The sequence below is a fragment of the Acanthopagrus latus genome, chromosome 13 (genome assembly GCF_904848185.1).
Source record: "Acanthopagrus latus isolate v.2019 chromosome 13, fAcaLat1.1, whole genome shotgun sequence".
NCBI classification, from domain to species: domain Eukaryota; kingdom Metazoa; phylum Chordata; class Actinopteri; order Spariformes; family Sparidae; genus Acanthopagrus; species Acanthopagrus latus.
The window spans coordinates 13,022,764-13,042,065 of NC_051051.1; the positions used below are offsets into that span (position 1 = coordinate 13,022,764).

The 19,302-nt window shown below is 43.5% G+C and overlaps 1 protein-coding gene across 6 annotated transcripts in view; it reads right to left on the reverse strand.

The window, feature by feature from the left end:
• The window catches only part of srrm3 (serine/arginine repetitive matrix 3), an 84,636-nt gene that overhangs the window by 13,317 nt on the left and 52,017 nt on the right, over positions 1-19,302 (reverse strand). For all 6 annotated transcript variants that reach the window (XR_005078663.1, XR_005078662.1, XM_037120234.1 and 3 more), the window contains exons 4-11: positions 18,073-18,174; positions 9,380-9,481; positions 8,748-8,828; positions 8,142-8,210; positions 4,308-4,343; positions 3,994-4,044; positions 3,369-3,476; positions 1,051-1,213 (exon numbers count right to left, since the gene is read on the reverse strand). Coding sequence is in view for 4 of the 6 variants with exons in the window: in XM_037120234.1 (XP_036976129.1) it covers positions 1,051-1,213; positions 3,369-3,476; positions 3,994-4,044; positions 4,308-4,343; positions 8,142-8,210; positions 8,748-8,828; positions 9,380-9,481; positions 18,073-18,174 (712 nt within the window). In the remaining 2 variants the exon portion in view is untranslated. The remainder of the gene's footprint in view (positions 1-1,050; positions 1,214-3,368; positions 3,477-3,993; positions 4,045-4,307; positions 4,344-8,141; positions 8,211-8,747; positions 8,829-9,379; positions 9,482-18,072; positions 18,175-19,302) is intronic.

The following is a 19,302-nucleotide window of genomic DNA, read 5'->3' on the forward strand; positions in this document are numbered from 1 at the left end:
TAAAATAACGATTCTTCACATAATATCTACAGATGATTAGATTTCATTGTGACTTGACTGTAGAATATAAAAACAATCATGTCCAAAAAAACCCAATTAGATCAAACAGTACAAAGTTATTTAATTATGACACAGTAAACGCATTTTACCTGTATTTTAGTTTATACAGTTTCTTTTTTTTTCATTTTGGCACTTTGAATCCTCCATACTGCCCCTGATACAGAGCTCTGCACCTTGTTCATAGCAGTATAACACATACAGAAATAATTTTTGGCCGGCGTTGATCAAAACTTCCCATTAAGTAATTGGATTAGTCAGTTCAAAGAGGAGTTGCAGATTGTTATCACATTATGGCACCATCTGACGTCTGATCGTGACTCTTTGGCTAATGAAGACAATCTGCAATAAAACTCAGAAGTTCTCAATCCCTGTTGGACACATTTCTCTTTGATATTTCTTTACAGGCACGGACCTCTGGGGGCGGGGGGAAGCAAATGTTTGAAGAAGTCATACCTGCGCTGACTTTATTTTGTTATTGTTGTGCCTTAGCAGGCGCCCGCCCGGAAGGAGTGACACATCCTTCTGCTCATTCACTTGGAAACGTTGTGTGGTGGTGCGGCTTGTATTTCCATTCGAGGTGTGTTATGCTAATGTTGTGCTGCGCCTCAGACAATGTGTGCTGAACAGAGACACTAGAAACCCCTTTGTTACCGGCAAACAATAGGAACAAATAAAAAAAAAAAATCAAGATGGCAGAGGAGTCAAAGAGAGCCAGAAACAAAGCAGCAAGAGCGGCAAGTGTTACACAGGAGTGTCTTTCACACGTCGAAAATAATAATAATCATAACAACTGGCCTACAAACTAGGAACAGCTGATAAAAGAGTGAAAAAATCGTTCAGTATCAAAAGGAGATGAGAATTCATGTCAACCAACAAAAGAAGAGCAAGATAAAAACTCATTTGTAGAGACTGTGGTGGATACCGTTGGAGTGGGTGGAGGGGAGGGGGGGAGGGTGGGGGTGTGGGAGCAAAATAGACTAGATTACATACATCGTGCCCCTTGTCGCCCTCGGCGTGGTTGAGTCTGCCGGCCTTGCCGTTGCGGCTTCGCTGGGTGTGGTCCCCGTTGTGCCACGCCGCTGGAGTGTTGGAGCCCGGGGACAGCGGGGTGCTTGACACCTTTTGTCCGTCCATCTTGTGCTTGGAGTTCAGTCTGGAAGAGCAGAGCCACACAGCAAACACACTCAATAAAGCACAGCCACCTGGGGGACCTCAAGCGCCAAGGTGATAAAGTAAGAATTGTTTTCATTTAGCTTAAAATACCCTTGAATTGAAGGGAGCTCCAGAGCTCTCTTACATCAGGTTCAGAGCAGATGCATTGTGACTGCAGTGCAGAGGAATAGACAAACACGCACCTTCTGAAATATGTTCTGTTCATTTTGAATAATGCGTTAGCTGGATCGATACTGCACGAGGGGTTCAGAACAGGGAAGTGTCATCCCTCTATTTGTATTTGAGATCCCTTTTTTATTTATTTACCAGCGGTGCAAAGAACATGAGCCGCATTGATTTCCTTTTTTAGTTTCTGTGGGTTTTCAGTGTCTGACGTCATCAGCTGCAGAATCATTCGTCTGCCCCACATTCGCTTTATCGTTTCCATTTCAACCACTTTCCTATTATTACATTAGTATTTTAATTTTCAAACACATAATTCGTGGTGTTATTGCACATTTTTAACTGCTGCTGGACGAACAACATGATCATATTTGTTTGTAAATGAGGCAGATGCAGGGTAAATCCTTGTCTCCTGTAGACATACACGTGATTAATTATGTGTCACGTGGGAGTTGCTCTCACAGGGTAACTTCACTGGCTGTTTACAAGTCTACTGCAGATGTGAAAGTAATTGAACCGCGCCTTTTTGGGCTCTATAGGGAGCTGCGTAAAATCAAACAAACCACCTCGAGTGACGTCACTTGAGTCAGCGTCAAGTTAAAAAAAAAAAAAATAGAAATGTGTCGCTGTGCAGTTTGAGAGAAGCGCCTCTGTGGCCTTCTCCTCAACTCTGCTTCAGGTTAGCGGCCCGAGGCTACGTTAATTACTACTGGCATAACACACCTAAATCTGTGCGGTTGAGCTGCATTGTTGTTAATATACTGTCGGTGTCAGAGCTTGACAAATAAGGAGATTATATGGAATGAAGAGTGCAGACATCTCTGGTTCTGCTGCATCAGTCCTCATCTTCTCTGATCTCACTGTAACGAGCAGTAAGTCACTTGATGCCCGACGTTCTTATTTATATATATGTTTATATCACTCAGCAAAGAACTTTTCCTCTCATTAGCCGCCTCTTTAGATCATTCTTGAGTTTACTCCATCAAAGTTTTTTATACAGGAGCAGAAAACTGCAGTTAAATCTAAAGCTTGGTTCATATCAAGGATTTGCAATGAGATGAAACTGTTTTCAGAGCATTGCGGGGGAGAAGTTTGAAGCGGAGTGATCCGGCCCAGCACATCTGGACTCAGACCGGCTGATATTGTCGCCTGCAGCTCAGCTTAATGTCAAGTTCCCGCTGGCTGGTTGTAGAACGTCATGTGGTCGGTGCCTGTTGCTAAACAGACAACTTCACTGCTTTTTACACGCTCACTCAAGAATAGTAACAATCATCATTGCTAAATGGTAAATATATTGTTAATTAGCCATTAATTAATAGTTACTTCACTTAAATGCTTTATAAACCAGCTGTTAGGAGCAGCTGTAAAAGGTTCATGAACATCAGTTGCAACTGTACAAGAAACTACTGCTATTTTAATGGTTTATAAAGCAATTTTTTTGTTTACAGTATAACTATTAACTAAATCAACTATAACTTTATACATTTGTTAATGAAGTTATTACAAAGGATTTTCTTATTCTGCTTTGTCGATGACTTTAACCTCGCACAGCAGAAGTAGGAAAAACAGGAAAAACTTAGCAACCGTTCTTCTATTTTCTAATTTGCTCTGAAAATATATCAAGACAGAACTTTCAAATTCAAAGTGACTGAAACACAAAGTCAATTTGGCTTTCGTAAAAGAAACATTTGATGCTCTGCGCTCCATAAAATGACTAACAGTGTTACCAACGATGAATATTCTTCCGTAGCGCTCGACATGAGTGCGGAGTGAGATATCGCAACCACTTAATGGGGGTTATTATAAGACACTGCAGAGGAGCCCCATTTGTATCCTAATCTATCCCCCAAGGACCGCGACTAAATGAGAGAGGGACTGACAGTCACCAGGGCAACTGCTCGACACTCAGTGTGTGTTGTCTTTATGTGTGTGTGTGTGTGTGTGTGTGTGTGTGTGTGTGTCGAGGAGTCTACCTGGCAGGAGATTTGGAGGTGCTCCGGGTGGAGGACAGGGAGGCGCTGCGGGAGCTACAGCAGCTGCCTTGACGCTGCGAACTCCTGCCGGGGGTCTCGCCGGGGGACCTGGCGGAGGGACAGCGGACAGACGGACGAACACGCAGCCACACACATGCACACGTGATCACACAGAGAGCCACGTGTATGTACGCGTACACCACGGGGGACACACATGCCACAGCGAGCTCAGTATTGGATCTCACGATATGTAAAACAGTTCATGCACCGCCAAACACTTTCAATATATATTCTAATCAAGATGGGGTGCGATGTATGGCACGGAAAATGTGTTGAACTCACTGGTTTACAGTCATTAATATTCTCGGAGAGTCTGGGAGCCCGAGATAATGGGTGTAAAATAGCAATATAAATTTATGAGAGATGGAACATGATTCCAGTTGTACTCATTGTCGAGCTGAGACTATTGTTCGCCGTTTGTTTTTAACTGTGTGCAGAGGACAAACTGTGCTTCGCTTATTCTAACACACCGCGTACCGTATGTGTACGTGAAATTGCACTGATAATGACGTGAATAATGACATATATGTCGTCTTATTTTTTTTTTTCTGTCAGAGTGTCTCACCTCTTTTTCTGTTTGTTCTTGTCTTTGTGTTTGTTCTTCGGGCTGCCCGACCTGAAACACACGCCAGCACGTGAGACAATGAAGCCGAGCACATTAAAGCATGTTAAAAAAAAAAAAAGGAACTCAGTGCACCACTCACCCATATGGATTGTCTTTTTGAACAAACAGTAATAAATAGGCAGAAACGACAGCGACATTACACACACGTTGCACAAGGAAAAACAACTCATTTGCAGCACAGAGCTTTGATGCACTCCGTCATAAACAATGTAGTTAACCGTAATTGTGTTATGATGTGTCGGTATCATACACACCTGTATCTCCTCTTTTTCCTGGAGCCAGATGCGGATCTATAATCACAAAAAAAACAAACAACACACCACAATCATTGTTAATGATGACAGCCGGATCACATCCACTGAATAATTCATATACAGTTAGCTTCAACTGTGGACCAGGGGCTTTTATCATGAGGTAATATGGTTAACTGCTCTCTCTCAGAATTTTTTTTTTTTTTTAATTTTTTAAACCTCAGCCCATGTTCCAGATTTCAGGTGGTTCTGGGAATTACTAAACCTGCTTCTGGAAATAAATTCTAGGCCAGCACAGGTAGTATTTTGGACAAATGCCCGAGGCTGAACCCAAAATCTAACCTGCGCTGTCAGTCTTTCAAATTCACCTCCAAAGAATATTGAACCTACATTAATTCCCTGAGGGTTTTTAAGACAGAATTCAGACATGCTATTAAAGTCCCGTCTGAGTGACTGGATCACAAGTGGACCGTGTACAGGTGTAACCACGTTGTTGTATGCGCACTGAAAGACCCCCTACTTAACTGACGTCTGCCATGAATCCAGAAGAGGAAGACACAATAAACAGGCAGAATGGATTACACACTGTCTGATTTCCATTTGTACAGTATAATGCAAATTATATGTTTGGTGTCTCTTTGCAGCAGAACAGTGTGTTAGTAACCGCGATAACCCCGGACTCCCTTACAAATCACATGTTTGTAAGAGTTGTTGCTTGAGGGAGAAACTGCAAAATTGTTTGCAAAACAGCTACGGCGAATTCAGAATTATTCAGGCATTCTTGTAAATTCGGCTTTAAATCCAATACATTAAGTTCTTTCTTGTTGCGCCGTTGCTGTACCGGCCTTTTCCGCTTCCGTGTCGAAAGAGTGTCCTACCTGCCAACATTTAGCAGCTGTTTGAACACAGTGTCTCAACTGATTTCATCGTTTACGCTAAATCTAACATTTTATGGGCAAAAAACTGGAGAAAGTCCCCAGACTCCATTAAAAAATCACTTAATTTTGTAAGTTGTTGAGTTGGGTTAAACTTTATATACTTAGTGTATCAAATTCTTGGCTTGTTGGGCCTTCTTGTTAATTCGGCAAATTTCATATACAATAACTCAGGTATTAACTAATAAAATAAATGCCTTTATTAAATACAACATATGAATGAAAGCAGCACTTTAAATATAAAAAAGACACAAAGCAGCGTGAGGCTACAGCAGCCTGTTACAGAACATGTTCAAGTTAATGTGAACAACACGTGCTGTCATGTGCCAGCTCCTAAATGGAATACCAAATCAGCCACCATCTTGCTACCTAATTTGAATGACACGCGTACATCCATATGTTTCAGAGATGCCCCCCGGGGAGATTGCACGGCGGGCTTTTCCAGTTGGTATTCTACAGGTGCTCCACGTCACTCTTATTCCACCGCCCCCCAGGCTGTGGAGGACGTGCAGGAATAATAACCTCCGGTTTCCCCTTTAAGCGTGTATTTGAGCGTGCAGTAATGATTGGGGAGGCTGGCCGCTCCTCAGTGCTCAGCGTTTGGGCTGACACATCACCTCCATATCACTTTCACCCTCATTGCAGTTTCCATGGTGATTAGTCAGGGCCGGTCTGTGAGAGCTGTTGCTGTTTTCCTGAAGAGCCCTACATCTCCTCCGCTGCTTTACACACCTACAGTGCGCGGTGGAGTGGGAGGGAGCGGTGGCAGAAAGTGTGTTGATTCTCTGGAAGGGCAGTAATAAAGCTGTCACAGTAATGCATGTGGCTGATATGTGACTCAGAACCATGGCCCCAGTTGCGGCCCATGTGCCCCCCCCCCACTAGCTACTGTATGTGAGCTGTGGAGGGCTCATTATTCTTTCTCCTGCACACTCCAGTCACAGCTAAATCTATCAGCGCACCGTCTGCTGCATGGACGCGGACAGTATGTATGCTATGTATGGGCGTGGAGCTGCTACTCTGAAGTTGTATATTATAAACAAGCTGCGGTATCAATTTTAGCAGAACAGGATCTCCTGCGGCCCGCCCCCCCCCCGGCATAAAAGAAGAAAAAGAGCATCAGGGGAGGGTGTCTGATCTTGGGAGGGAACATGTCCAATACCCCCACCCCCCCACTTCATTTATACATTATTCATATATCAACAGTACCTGCAATGCAGAGCAGCTTTGCATGTGAGGCTGGGAGAGGAGGACTGAGGAAGGGAGGAGTGTGGGTGAGGAGCAGAGAGGACAAAAGGGGGGGAGGACTCGGAAGTGTGTGGATGGATGAGAGGTGTGAAACAAGAGCGGGGCAGTGCAGTGATGCTCGGCTGTTCGCTGAGAGGCTCATTTTTCTTGTGTTGTGCGCCCCCGTACAGGCCGGGTTATTAGAGCAACACATGCAGCCCTGCTCCACAGCGAGGGGAACTGGAGGAGGAGGAGGAGGAGGAGGAGGAGGAGGAAGGAGCTCTGCCATTGTTTATTGTGGTCATGAGGTCCCAGGGCACTTCAAGACTATTGCTGATGAGATCTCGCTCTTCCTTTCCCCCTCCTTCCTTTCATCTATTCTTTCTCGCCTTTCTTTTTCTTCCTATCGTAGTTCCTCTCTTCCTTTTTCATCTGCTCCTCCTCTCTTTCTCTTTTCTCCTCCTTGAATACTTATTTTCTTGCTTGTGTTCATCCATTCTCTTCCCCCCTTTCATTTTTCTTCCTGTCTTTCTCCTCACCTCTTCCGTTTCTTTTTAACTTGTCTTTCTTGCCTTTCTTCCTCTGTTTCTTCTTCCATCTTCATTTCTTCCTCTATCTTCTTTTGCTGGAATCTTGTCTTTCTTCAGTTCCCATCCTTTTCTGTTTATCTGTCTCTTTATTTTACCATCTCCCTTTCCTTCTTTATCTTTCTTATTTCCTGTCTTTCTTCTTTTCCTTGGTCAGTTTCCATTTCTTCCCATTTTAGTCTTTCCTCTTTCACTTCCTTGTTTCATCCTGTCTTCCATCTTCATCCACTCTCTTACTTCCCTTTCTTTGACCTCTTGTCTTCTCATTCTTTAGTCCCTTCCTATCTTTCCCCCTTTCTTTTTACTTTCCTCCTAACTTTCTGCCTTTTTTCCTTGCTTTCCTGCTGCCATTTTTCTTCTTATCTTTCCTTCTTCCCTTCCCATCTGTCCTTTCTTCTCTTTCCTTCTTCCTTTCCTTTTAAACTTAGCTGTCTTTCTTACCATTGTCTTTCCCTCTTTCATGTCTTCTTCCTCCTGTCTCTTTCTTTTTCCTGTCACCTCTTTCTTGCCTCTCTTTTTTGTTGTCTTCATTGTTCTTACTCTGTTCATTCTTTTGACCTTAGCCTTTAACTTTCCATTCCTTTTCTTATGGTCTTTCTTCCTTTCCTTCTTCCCTTTATTCTTCCCTCTATCATTCTTTCTCATCTTCTCCTTTTTCGACTCATCTCTCTTTCTTCGTCCACACTTTCTTCCTTTCATTTCATTTCTCTTCCTTGAATCTTGTCTTTATCGCCTTCCCCCCAGTGCTCCTTGCTGTCATTCACGCATTCTCTTTTTCTTCTCGTCTTTCTTGTTTGCCTTTGCGCTTCATTTTCATCCTTTATTTCGTCTTTTTTTCTTTTCCTCAGACGGTTTGTTTCTTTCTTCCCCTTCCTGCCTCCATTCTTCTCGTTGCCTTCCCCCTTCGCTCCCTTCCGACCTGTCTTTCTTCCTTCCCTCCTCCCCCTCCACAGATCTTCTCTCACATCCATCACTGTGAGAGCAACTGTTGACAAACCCTTGAAAAGTCAGAGTTTCTTTCATGTGATGACACATCTCTGATGACACTCACTCACCGTGTGTGTGTGCGTGTGTGTACACACACTCACCTGTCTCGCTTGTGTTTCTTCCCACTCTTTTTCTTCTTCTCTCTGTGAGTGGGTGAGGAGCTGCCAAACCTATTGATGGAGAGGGGGAAACATTTGCATGCCATGAGTGCAAAATGAGCCTCAGATGGCAGTTAAATTTCTGGCTCTTCGCTCATCATTGTGCTACAATACTCTCCACCTCAGGGTTCACTGTTAGTTAAGGTGTCATCACATAAAGCTCAGCCTAGTTTTCTCATCGAGGATCTCTTTGTCCTAAGCCTGCCTTTCTCTTATTATACTTTCCTCTCTTTCGCACCAATGTACCTTCTCCGTCAGTCTCAGACTCTCATTCTCTCGATTCGATTGCTGACCTTGTCAAAAGAAAATGGAAGATGAGACTCCGCTTCGCTAATGTCTCCCTCCAGATTCGCCCCCAACCCCCCTCCGCACAATTGCGGTATCCGATGGCTCATTCGCAATATTCACGCCAAAATAATTGGAATTCCATTTCACAAAACCACAGTCTAATTATTCTGTCAACGAGGCAAGGAAAGGAAGGAAAAAAAAAGAAAAAAGGAGAAAAAAAAAAATCGAAGCACTTCATCAGTGGAAGCTGTTTCCACTCACCGACTCCTTCGGCGGCCAGATTTCTTCTTCTTCCTTTTCTTTGGACGAGGGGATGGAGAGCTGCTTGATTTCCTCTTCACTCTGAATTGGCCATTGAAGGGGGGGGGGGGATCAAGAGCGAGATCGAGAGTGAGGAAGGCAAAAACAATTTACAAGTGATTGAGAGCACGATAATATTCCCAAAGAATAAATTTCTGATTATAGTTATTTGCTGCTTTGCCGATAAAAAGGCGATAAGTGTCTATTTCCTCATTTCCCCAATTCACTCAGCCATAATGCAAAATATTCATGCAATATATCTTACAATAGAAATGAGAAATTGCTCAGAGGAAATTGCGCTTAATCTTTTCTGTAGAGCAGAAAAGCACAATCTAAATGACCATCTGCATTATGATTTCAAACAGAAATAATAACGGGTGTTTATCTGCTGAGTGTTGCTGCAGGATGTGGAGAGCATTTGTATCCTCGGATCAATTTCATGTTTGCGGATATTATCAAAGGAAACACCCAGAGGCCGTGTGAAGGAGGTATTAGGCGGGCCGAGTTAATTCGCCACTTGAGGGGTTTCCCGGCCGGTCAGCACGTCACCATTATACAGTGCCAGTGCGTGTGCGCTTGAACACGTGCTTCACCTGTTGTCACTGTGGTAATCGTGCTCGTAGTCCCCATCTTCGTAGCCGACCAGTTCAGGGTCCTCTCCGTATTCGTCGGGCTGATAGTGCAGGTGGTTGACCCTAAAGACGCAAGAGTGCAGGATCGTAAATGTGGTGTTTACGTGGCTTATGTGAATATTATAATTAGAGAAGTAACAAGGATGTGGATGTATGGAAATGCGTGGCTTTTCTAAACAATTCCCATCAGAGACTTATTAAGAGTCTACAGCCTGGGAGCAGCTGTACATGGACTACCAAGTAACAGCGGTGAGCTAAATGCTAATGTTGGCGCGCCATCATGCTCACAATGACAGGAACACTGGAAATCAATCATTTTATGCAATCTATGCAATCTTTTGCACTACAGCAGACAGAATACTGGAGCAACTATTGGTCAAAGTTAGCCCCATCAACACATAAAGGAAGGGAAAAAGGAGAGAAATGTACCCTGCGGCAAATGTTATACATTAAATTCTTTCTTCCTTTGTGTAAGAAACATTGTGTCCATTTGTGCCAGTAATGTACGTGTTTATTTGCAGAGCGGTCGCTTGAGACACTTAGTGCCAGATGTGACCTGACAGACAGAGCTGTCCACCTGTGACTGGATCCCCAAAGGCATATGTACATGCAGGGTCGAACAGCCTCATAGTTTATACAGAGGAGCAGACAGAGGAAACAGGAGCATGTGACGTTGATCTGCCTGTCACTTTTAACAGAAACTCCATTCTGCAGTATAGAGTTAACATTAGGCCTCCTGATCAAACACAGTCTTTATATCATGTGGACACTTCGGTTTTAGTTGTTGCACTTTGTCTTCCTCACTGGTCTCACAGCTCTCTCTCTCTCTCTCTCTCTCTCTCTTCCTCTGATGTGTCTGTATTACACTTTTTTTTCCATCAATGGGTTTTTATAAGTGCTGCAGCCAACTCAGCACAGCTAAACTTTCTGTGTCAATGCACAACAACAAAACTGACAGCAGCAATATTCACCATGTTTGTTCAGCATGTTTGCCTGCTAACTTTAACGTTAACTGACACCAGATTCTAATAATGATATTCAAGAGTTTAACAGTATTTTGTTTATCTTTTTTATCAGAATTGCAACATTTTACAGCTGAAAAATACCCTTTCTCAGTGCTCTGTGGTGGACAAACTATGTAATGGAGACACTTTTTTTCCCAAATTATCGCAAACCTAATTTGGCACACCTGCACTTTATTTTTTTTTGTAATTTATGGGCTGTTTATTGGTCTGGCGCGAATGCTAAAAGCTGCTTATTAGCACAAAAGTACAGCTCAGGCTGACAGGAGAGTCATTGTGTTTAGAGGAATTTGGTCATGCACCAAAAGTATTCAACAAATTTAAAAAAAATAATAAAAAAATGGTGCTCGATAAAAAGTTAAGGGATCGCCAACTGTATCACAATTCATTCTCAGGGTACATGGCAAAACATCCAATAGCTGATGAAACATGTCACTCAAAACATCATTTCCGATGGAAACGTCAGCAGGATTCATCCTCTGGGGAACATGAATGTCTATAGACAATCCCTTGGCAATCCATCAATATATGCTGCCATACATCAGTCTGGAATAAAGTGGTTGACCAACCATGCCATACCTTGAGCAACACTTCTAGCTAAACATTTTCAGGCATGTTGTTATATCATATAGAATGTATTTTACATCCAACTTGAGTTAAAACAATACACATTTGATGCTCACACAATAAACTTATTGTGACTGTGAGTTCTATACTGATATTTGTAATCTTCTCTCGCCGCAGCAGTGAGAATATCATCATCTCTCGCGCTGTTACAGCTCAGCTTGTGGGATTCCTATCTTCCCACTGCTTTTTTTCACACATGCTGTATTGTATATACAGACAGATGGCAGCAGCCTCCTCCCTAATCCTCCCTGCCCCGCTACCCCCGTCCCTCTTATGTGGCCTCCACTGATCCACCAGATCTGACCTTGCGGGCTCCATGTGGACTAAAGAAAAGAGATAAAAAAAACACACAAAAAAAACACACCACACTGATTATTTTTCCCTTATGCAGTCCAATCTGTCTGACCTTGTCCGACCCTTTATTGTTACAAACCCAGCAGGTCGTGCTCTGGACTTTCTGGTTCTTTTTACACAGAGATGGAAAACAGGGTAGTATATGTGGAGGTTGTTTGGATTAGAGTGATGATGACAAAGATGTAACATCAGTGACTAGCAATGCAGCCTCAATTGGTAAGAGGGAGATGAAAACAGGCAGGAGTAATGAGACAAAGAGGATGAAGAGACGCACGGAAAGAGGTTGACAAAGGATGATGCATCTCTAGAATGATCAAACACACACGGGGCGAACAATAAGTGCAAATTTGATGTCAAATCAAGAGAGGAGGTGCAGAAATAAGACAAAATAAACGGTGTAAAATGTCTGGAAGGAGAGTGTGTGGAGGATTTGCACAGGGCACAGGCCTGACGGTTAGTTAGAAAAAGACGAGGCAACGGAGCCCTTAATTGGCTGAGCACCACTGGGCACAGCAGGGATGCCAAGTACCCAGCAGAATAAACTAACTTCGCCATGACAGCCCTTTCTGTACAAGTGCTGGAGCTCAATGTGCATGCTGCAGCACTACCTCTGATGAATAAACTTGCATTACACGGAGCCCGTTAAATTGAAACTGTCTCGGAAAAACAGAGGCAATTGAGCTAAGGAGTAAACAACTGTAGGCAGCGCGGGTGTGACGAGGTTCATATGAATTTTAATCTCAACAAAGTTGAGTTCTCTGTTGAGTTAAAAACTGCCTGAGTGGATACACGCTAGACGGCATTTCAGATGCTAAAGCGAACACTGCGATTTTCTGACGACAGAGATAACGTCTAACCGTTGGATATTGAGCTAAGAAGAGGGACACGCGCACACAAAGAAGCAACGCCCTGCAGTAAAAAAAAATCTCAGACACCTTCCCTCTGATAGGTGGAGGTCATGGCTGCAGCCCGAGGGGACGCCTGCAGACACTACTCAGGGAATAGACGAATCCAGTGACTGATTTGAACGTTCCACCATCTCGTGGTGCTTGTGTTGCTTTGGTGGGGCAAATCATAGTGCCAGCATGCTGTTATGACGGTAGATTCTAGAGATAATGGAAGAATAGATTTCATTTCAAGTAATGATGCAGTGTGTAATACCAACATTACCGGACTAGCTAGCTGGGATAATCAAGCAAGAGCTGCATTTAATCATTATAGACAAGTTACATAAAAAAAAAATAGAATGGCACTCAGTAGAGCACGTACCTCTGCCAAGGCCCCTTTAATTCAATCAAGCCTAATCCAATATCAAATGACACATATTCAAATCTGTTTACTGCCCACTCGTAGATACCAGCAACCTAGATTTGCCTGATTTGTTTCATCATTATTCCCAATGAAATGACTTGTGGCTTCAGGTGCCACTGAGCAAATTTCATAGGAATAAATGCGGCTCCTCGAGAGCAGTGTCCAGAAGTTAATAGGTCCATGGTTGACCTGGGTCTTAAGTTAGGATCAAAGCTAAGTGTCATTTTAACAGATTAAAGTTCATGTCACAATAATTGGCACATGACATTTTCATATCATCCCATGCCTAGCGTGCATGCAGCAGGGAGACCCCACCACAATAATGGTGACCCCTGTACGTCCACTACTTCCTTGGATTTGTGCATAAAAAACACAGAAGATTCAACAGTGCACTTTTTGGCTCAAGCCATACGTGAGCATCAGACAAATATTAGAATGAGGTATGTCAGTAGAGGACGGTGCTCAAATGGGATTGGAAGTAGGGGTAGTCAGTAAGGTGTGTTAATACACAACAATCCCACAATTCTTTCAATTAGACTGACATTCATTTTGACAGCATGATGCGACGTGATAATGTTTTTTTTGATTTGTTTACATTAAAATAAATACGGAAAGAAGACAGCTGAAGTCACAACCCAAACTTCCAGCTTCTTTTCCAGAAGAAAGAAAAAATGGAATTCCAAATGCCTTGAACCACAGCCTTTCTCAACAACACAGCCTATCATGTGGCTTCACATGTTTAGAAAAGGAAGGTAGTTTTTTGAAAACGATCATACATTGTTGTTTGTTTAATATGTCTCTTTTTAAGGCCCATGTAAGTTTCCAAGTCTCCATTTGGCCTTTAAAAAACACGTTTCATATTTGCCATCAGTCGTTAAGCCTTCTCTCTTCGACGAGCGTCCCTGTAGGCCAGAATGAAGCGCACTGCCAAAAAGAGCAATTAACAACAATGGAAACTATCTTGTGGTCCCCCTGCTTAGTCATTAGTGATAAATTAACTAATTCCCCATCCTGTCTCTAATCTCTTAATTGAAGCCATGCTCCAATATGCCGGAGACATCTGTCCAGCCTGGTCATGATCAACACAGCGCCCCTGTTAGGCAGATGAGCGAGTGTCCCTGTGCTTAATGGTGCCCTGGCGAGGCCGGAGACTTCCTAACTCAGCCGCCGTCCCTGGGACCTGGCAGTGATGGACTACAGCCAAGGTCCACCTCGGGGCCGCGGCACAAAGTAGTGCAGCTCGTTCATATCCCTCCTCAGATAGCCACTCTGCCACTGAAGGCCTGGATATATTTCTATTGCTGCAGAGTTATAGTTTGTTATTGTGGGAGGAGGGAGGCAGAGGTGGGATTGATTGCTCCTCAGTATGAGGGTGGGTGCAAATCAAGTAGCTGCTGAATAATGGTCATATTAAGATGAAGGATTGACTGGACTAGGGGCTTAAGCCGAGCTGATCAATTTTGTGATCACTGGGAAGAACCTTGATGTTGTGGATGCACGCAGATCAGATACCTAACAAAAGAACGGTAAGTCCGTTTTAACTGAAATGAAATATGATTCCTGTTATTTCTAATGAATAAACGTCCGTCTCGGGCGTCTCATCAGATATTGAGCAGCTATGTTAAGCCCGGCGTCAGCTTCCCCACTGATCCAGCTGTGATCGGACAGTCTCCGTGTGTAAGCCTGAACGGCTCTGGGAGGCTTTACACGCCGCATTCCTTCTCTCCATCTCTGTTCCCAACCGTCCTGCAGGAAAATCAATGTGGGACATCGGTAAACAGAGTTATGGGCCTGCGCATTCATGCTCGCTGCTGGCTGTTTATTGCTAGTGTGTGGGTATTAAGCTACAGCTGAGGGGCTTAGCCTGTCAATAGTAATAGTCCTCGTGGAAAAGATAGCATCTGAATAAAGCCTGCCATCTGAGCGAGCTGGAACCCACTGAAGATCTGAGGTCTTAATGAACTGCTATCATTTAGGAAAATCTACATATCTACATATCTGTGCCTATTATCTGGAAAGCCATGCACTATGTTTACTTCTGCTGGAAGTTGTGAGGAAGTTTGTACCTGCATTCAGCGGTGGGAAGTAACTAAGTAACCCTACTCGACTACATTTATTTGACAACTTAATCTAATCATAGGAAAAATAATCAACCATTCAATTATGATTTATAGATTAAGATAAATCTTTATTGATCCCAGAGGGGGATCCAACATTAATGTGATGAACACGTTAATGCATCGATAATATTATATATTATCAATGCGTTATATCAGAATCCAATAATGTACTTTATATTCTTCATCATTCTCAAGAACTTCCACACTATGCTATTGCTACTTTCACTTAAGGACTATTTTGGATTATTTGTTACCACCTCTGCCTACATTATAATGAGTTTATCTGCTACAGGTCACAGAGTAAGTTGCAGGCATAAAGTGGTATACGCCCCGCTGATAATGATGTGTAGAAACAATTTTTACAACAGCGCCATTTAACCATTAATGTACTTCTAAAAAAACAGAATTTAAATGACAGGTATTTATCATTTGTGTTTACTGTTTCATTGAATACAACTCAACATGAATGTCTGTACTGCGCATGTTGAGATGTTTTTGCAGAAAATTGCTGGTGCTGCTTTAAGTAAAGCTATCACCAGCACATTAAAATTGATCCTCTGGGGAGCTTAAATGTCTATATCAAATTTCATGGCACTTAAGTCAGTAGTAGTTAAGACATTCTCTGAATCAAAGTTGTGGAACGCCTGACCAACAGATGAGCGCTGCTGTTACTGTGGACCAGAGGCCCGAAAATAAACCAGGACCTTAGTTTTAGAGACGCGGAGGGCTATGTATCAGGGGAGCGGGTCACTCAGGGCCTGTAGCACAGGTCCTCCCCGGGGCCCGCCAGTGGGTCGGTTATCATGCTTCACATGATGCTTCAGATTGAGGCACCTCACAAGTAAAGTCACACTGCTGGAGGGGCGTAGATGATTTATTGTAGAGGGTTTGTATTTGTTTTTGTGTGTGTGTGTGTGTGTGTGTGTGTGTGTGTGTGCGCGCCCGTGCACTTGTGTTGTTAGAGGGAGTGGAGGGATAACAACCCTGCAAATTACAACCATCTTCAATTTTCCACATCAAGGCCTTTCTGCAGAGGAAAAAGTTGCAGCTCTGACACCCCAAATTGACCTGACTCAGAAGTGCCCTTGAGATTGAACTAATGCGTAAAAAGCAAGACAAACAGAGCTTTCTGCTTCGTCATAGTTTACTTTCTCCTCTTGAAAAAAAAAAAAAAAGAAAAGAGGCAAGTTTGTTATATTCATCTCTCTGTGCACCACCTCCTGCCTTCAGCCTTCCTCCTTCCTCCTCATTTCAGCTCGGGTCTGGTCCGCATGTCAGACACCGGCTGAGGCGCGGAGGAGGGACAATCATTAGTCTCGTCTGTGAGACGGGAAGCATCAGCGTCATTACCAGTCATTAGTTCACAGACAGCGGGTCGCGTCACCACCACTGCACTGCCTCTCTCAATCATTCACGCGCACAGTATGGTGGACTGACTCAGGAGGGGACACCGCGCCCACATCCTGCTGTTGCTCTTTCTCGTGTGTTCCGGCGGTTGAGGCGGTGACCTTTGCGAGCGTGTGCATCAGTGTGTGTGTGTGCGTGTGTGTGTGTGTGTGTGTGTGTGTGTGTGCGTGTGTGTGTGAGTGATCTGGACGAAGACCATTTGTTTTGTTTCCTTTAATTCCGACGCCTCAGATGAGACACTCTCGCTCCCACCATGCGCTTAAAGCTAGAGAGAGGCTGAACACTAAACAAATTGACAATTATCATGCCAATCTTCGCCTCATTGGCTTCCAGCAGAGTTCAGAATAGACTTTAAAACGCTGCTGATTATTTTCAGAACAGCAGGGTTTAACCATTCCCTGTGTACTTGCAGAGAGGCATTACCAGTCAAAAGCCAAAGATTTAAATTAAAATTCATTGCACTCCCGCAATTACGGTCCATATTCTTGGGAGCCGACCGCCCGAAGACATTATTACGATGGAAGGTCATTTCTCAAAACCTCTTTTAAAATCAATTTCTGCTGGCATTTAAGATTTACTGCTGTTCAGTTTTATTAGATAAATTTGCTACAAAGAATTTGGACTATTTTGAGATAAATTCACCATCAAGGCTACAAAACAAGCTTCATGAAGCTTGGCACTTTCTCGTGACACTTCAAAACAAACAGTATTGTCATCTGGGCCTCCTCACAATGCACCAAATTCTCCAGTTTGTGAAACAAAATGTGTAAAATGGGACGGCGCATTTCTAACTTGTCTTTTTCCACTAAACTCTTGTTGTATTTCCACTCTGCCAATTAAAAGGGACTCACTTTAGACTTACTTTCTTTTTTTTGTGTGTGGGGGTCCAAATACACATCAATTCAGATTAATTCAGATGCATGGTTCAAAATTAACTTAAACATATCGGCACGAGGAGTATAAATGACAGTAAGTAAGGGAGGGCGGTATCCCGGTTACGTCACCGTCGCCAATGTCATGTTCTGCTGCAACGTGGATTTTGAAACACCATCAGTAACGTCATAAATGCTTTAGCATACTGCAATAATGTGCCTGCTGCAACACTGCAGTTAAAGAGCTAAGGAGAAAGAACAGTCTTCATCAGCCCATCAGAGGAGATAAGGAAACGAGTGGGTTAACTTTATTTGTAATGGAAATGTCCCCCACAGTGCACTGCTCTAAAAAGCAGTTTGCAGATTCAACAACTATGTTATGCATACATCTGCATGCATGCATAAAGTAATCAGTCCCTACCTTTACAAACATTGTGACAAGTAATTACACTCCAAAAAGTGTAATATTCATCATTCTGAAATGCAAACACAGAAAAGATACACATACTGCAAGGATTATTTTTTTGTGCCAAAAAAGTAAAACTGCCTGCAGTGTGGTTCAGGAGGACTAAGCTCAACAGCTTGTGTGTAGAAACTGGAAGCTATTATTGTTCCCGCTCAACAATAGGACACATGAAAAAGACTGGGTTCAGAGAGATCCTGTGGATGACAGTGGAGGAAAGAGGTTCTAATTATCTGCAGCTCGCTCCTCCCTCCCCCGACCCCGTCTGTGACTCATCCGGATACTTAGCCGGTGACGTGGTTGGTGAGCTCCTGGATTGGGATTTTGAACAGTTCACTTCACAGACAGAGCCCCTATTTGAACTCTGCTTTCAGGCTTTTTTTTTTTGTTGGCAGGAAAATCAGGGCCAACATCGCGTTCTGTGAACTTAACTTGATGCACCCATCATAGATATAAAACCTGATTGACGGTAACTTACACTGGCTGAGTGTGTGATCCCTCTCTGGTGATAACGCCCTCCTTGTCCATCAGCATTTGCCTGAATGTGCTCACTTTCTGTCGAATCTCTTCTTCTGTGTACCTGAGGATGAGAGCAAACACAGTCAGTAGAGGCTCACACACACACACACTCACACACATATAAACATTCATCTATAATCTGCAGTTGTGACATTTCAGCTGACAACCAGCATCTTTTACCGGCACTGAATGCAGCAGATGCACCGATGAAGCTAATTGTCATCTGTCATAACTGCCACATGGCCATGCAGGAGCCATGTCACACACCCCCCACCCACCGCTATTGCAGAGTCCCGACGATGGCAGTGTTTTCTGACCGTGCGCTGACCGAAAATGACACTCCGCCAGATGATGTATATTCTGATGACTCACTGTCAACCTCTCCCGACCCCGGCGGTTTTCTTGTTCGGGCCCAGACTGCGTGTCATGTTTTATTCCGCAAGCGGAGCGCAATAAATCACAGAGCTGAGAGTAACTGTGGGGCAGCGGGGAGGAGCTTTCAATGAGCTGACAGACAGAATACTGCGGATCGCTGCAGAGCCACACGAAATAAATCCCTGCCTCTGTCGCATAGTAGATTTATAGTCATATTTTTCTAATTGAGAATAACTGGCTTTTTCCATTTCAGGTATACTGTGAGTGCAAAAGGTAAGTGTCGACTTGTCAAATGATTAGTTATGATTTCATTGCGTCGTGAACCTATTTGGTGCAGGAGATGATAACTGAATACGAGACTCCTAAAATATTTCATGCACACAGCTTTGAGCTACAGCGACAGTCACTGACCACAGGCCTGCCAATGATAGACTGTGTCTACTGACAGCTCTGCCGGGGAGACAGTAATAACTCAACCAGCTACAGAGAGAATGAAGCCGCTTCTCCTCTGCTGCTGCTATTCTCCACATTCTCATGTCTGTGAACTTGACAGAACACGGCCTTTTTCAGTGCACTGCACACCGAGCTGATCTCCCGGTGTATTCACACCATCTCCACATTCTGCTCAGGCTGCGCTAATGGAATGTAATGAGCTACAGAGGCAGAGAAACATGAAGGGAGAGGAGAGGGCCGAGGAGGGAGGGAGACAGGGAGAGAATTAATAAAGCTGTTAAAGTGTGGCCAGGAGCCAGACGTCACAGAGTTAGACTGACTGGAAGCCTCGGCCATTAATAATACACTGTAGCGTTCATAT